We start from the raw sequence: 1,037 nt of genomic DNA on the forward strand, positions 1-1,037 counted from the left end.
TGAAAGCAGGTTTTATTGGTAATGTTATATGTTAGTGGTGAGTTAGTGCTGGAGCGACGCATTACTGAATGGTGAACAAAGTGAGGTGTAATTTTAGAGTTATAACAGGAATCGAATACCCTGGAAAGCTTTCTTTATTTAATTGCACAGCACACAATTGAGTCCATGTGTTTCTACTGAACATTTGAATCCTGATAGATCTGTGCTCTATAATAAAGTAGCCTCACATTTTTTGCATGCATAGAAGGCATAAAATATCAGTGATGAGGAACACCGTGCATTGATAAATACTGCCCTGTTCTGCTCTAGATATTTTCAGATATGATTTTGACACAAGCTTGGACTTCTCCAGCAATGTGACTGTAGGCATCGCAGGGTGGCTTCAGAATAGAGATGCCGTCTTCCACTAACTGTGTGGCTTCACTGAGGTCTGTTTGCTGGCGTTGTTCACACAGAAGCTTAGCGATGCTTTTGCTGCTCTTCACGAGATCTCCCAGTTTTAAGGACAGAATCGGCAGATCGTGCTCCTCGGTTGGAGGCTTCACGTTCTCTAACTCACTTTTCGCCAGCTGAATAGCGACTAGTGGAAGACAGATATTCCCAAAGACTCCCAATTTGTCCGCATGAAAGTCCCTTATCACTGCAGCCTTGTCTTTCAGTGACACGCCAGTGAAGGCAATCTTATCATAAATATCAGGTTCAATGATCTTACGGATTTGCTTTTCCTTTCTTCTAGAAACTTCAAGAATCATGCTCATAGCTTCTCTAACTATGGCACAGTTGTCCTTAATACTTTTGCTCTCATCTGCAGAGACACTGGAGTAGCTTTCTCCAAAGTGAGTATTGATTATGATCAACAGTCTGTTGGTGATTGTGAAGTATCTGTTCACATAGTGATGGAGCGTCTGAGTAGATCTGATCAGCTGTTCATTCTTGTCCGAGGAGACTAAAGACCACATCTTGGAGGCGTTTGCTGTTGGTCAAGAGGACAGAACAACACATCAACACAATTAGTTTGTTTGTGTTTGTAAAAATAG

The 1,037-nt window shown here is 41.7% G+C and overlaps 1 protein-coding gene across 1 annotated transcript; it reads right to left on the reverse strand.

Moving 5' to 3' along the window:
• Positions 1-305: 305 nt before the first annotated feature.
• LOC107736074 (single-pass membrane and coiled-coil domain-containing protein 3-like) lies at positions 306-959 on the reverse strand. The gene has a single exon (XM_016547577.1). It carries the CDS (start codon positions 957-959, stop codon positions 306-308), a length of 654 nt encoding a protein of 217 aa, XP_016403063.1.
• Between the last annotated feature and the right edge of the window lie 78 nt (positions 960-1,037).

This window comes from Sinocyclocheilus rhinocerous, unplaced genomic scaffold (genome assembly GCF_001515625.1).
Source record: "Sinocyclocheilus rhinocerous isolate Xijiao unplaced genomic scaffold, SAMN03320098_v1.1 C36476605, whole genome shotgun sequence".
In the NCBI taxonomy this organism is placed as follows: Eukaryota; Metazoa; Chordata; class Actinopteri; order Cypriniformes; family Cyprinidae; genus Sinocyclocheilus; species Sinocyclocheilus rhinocerous.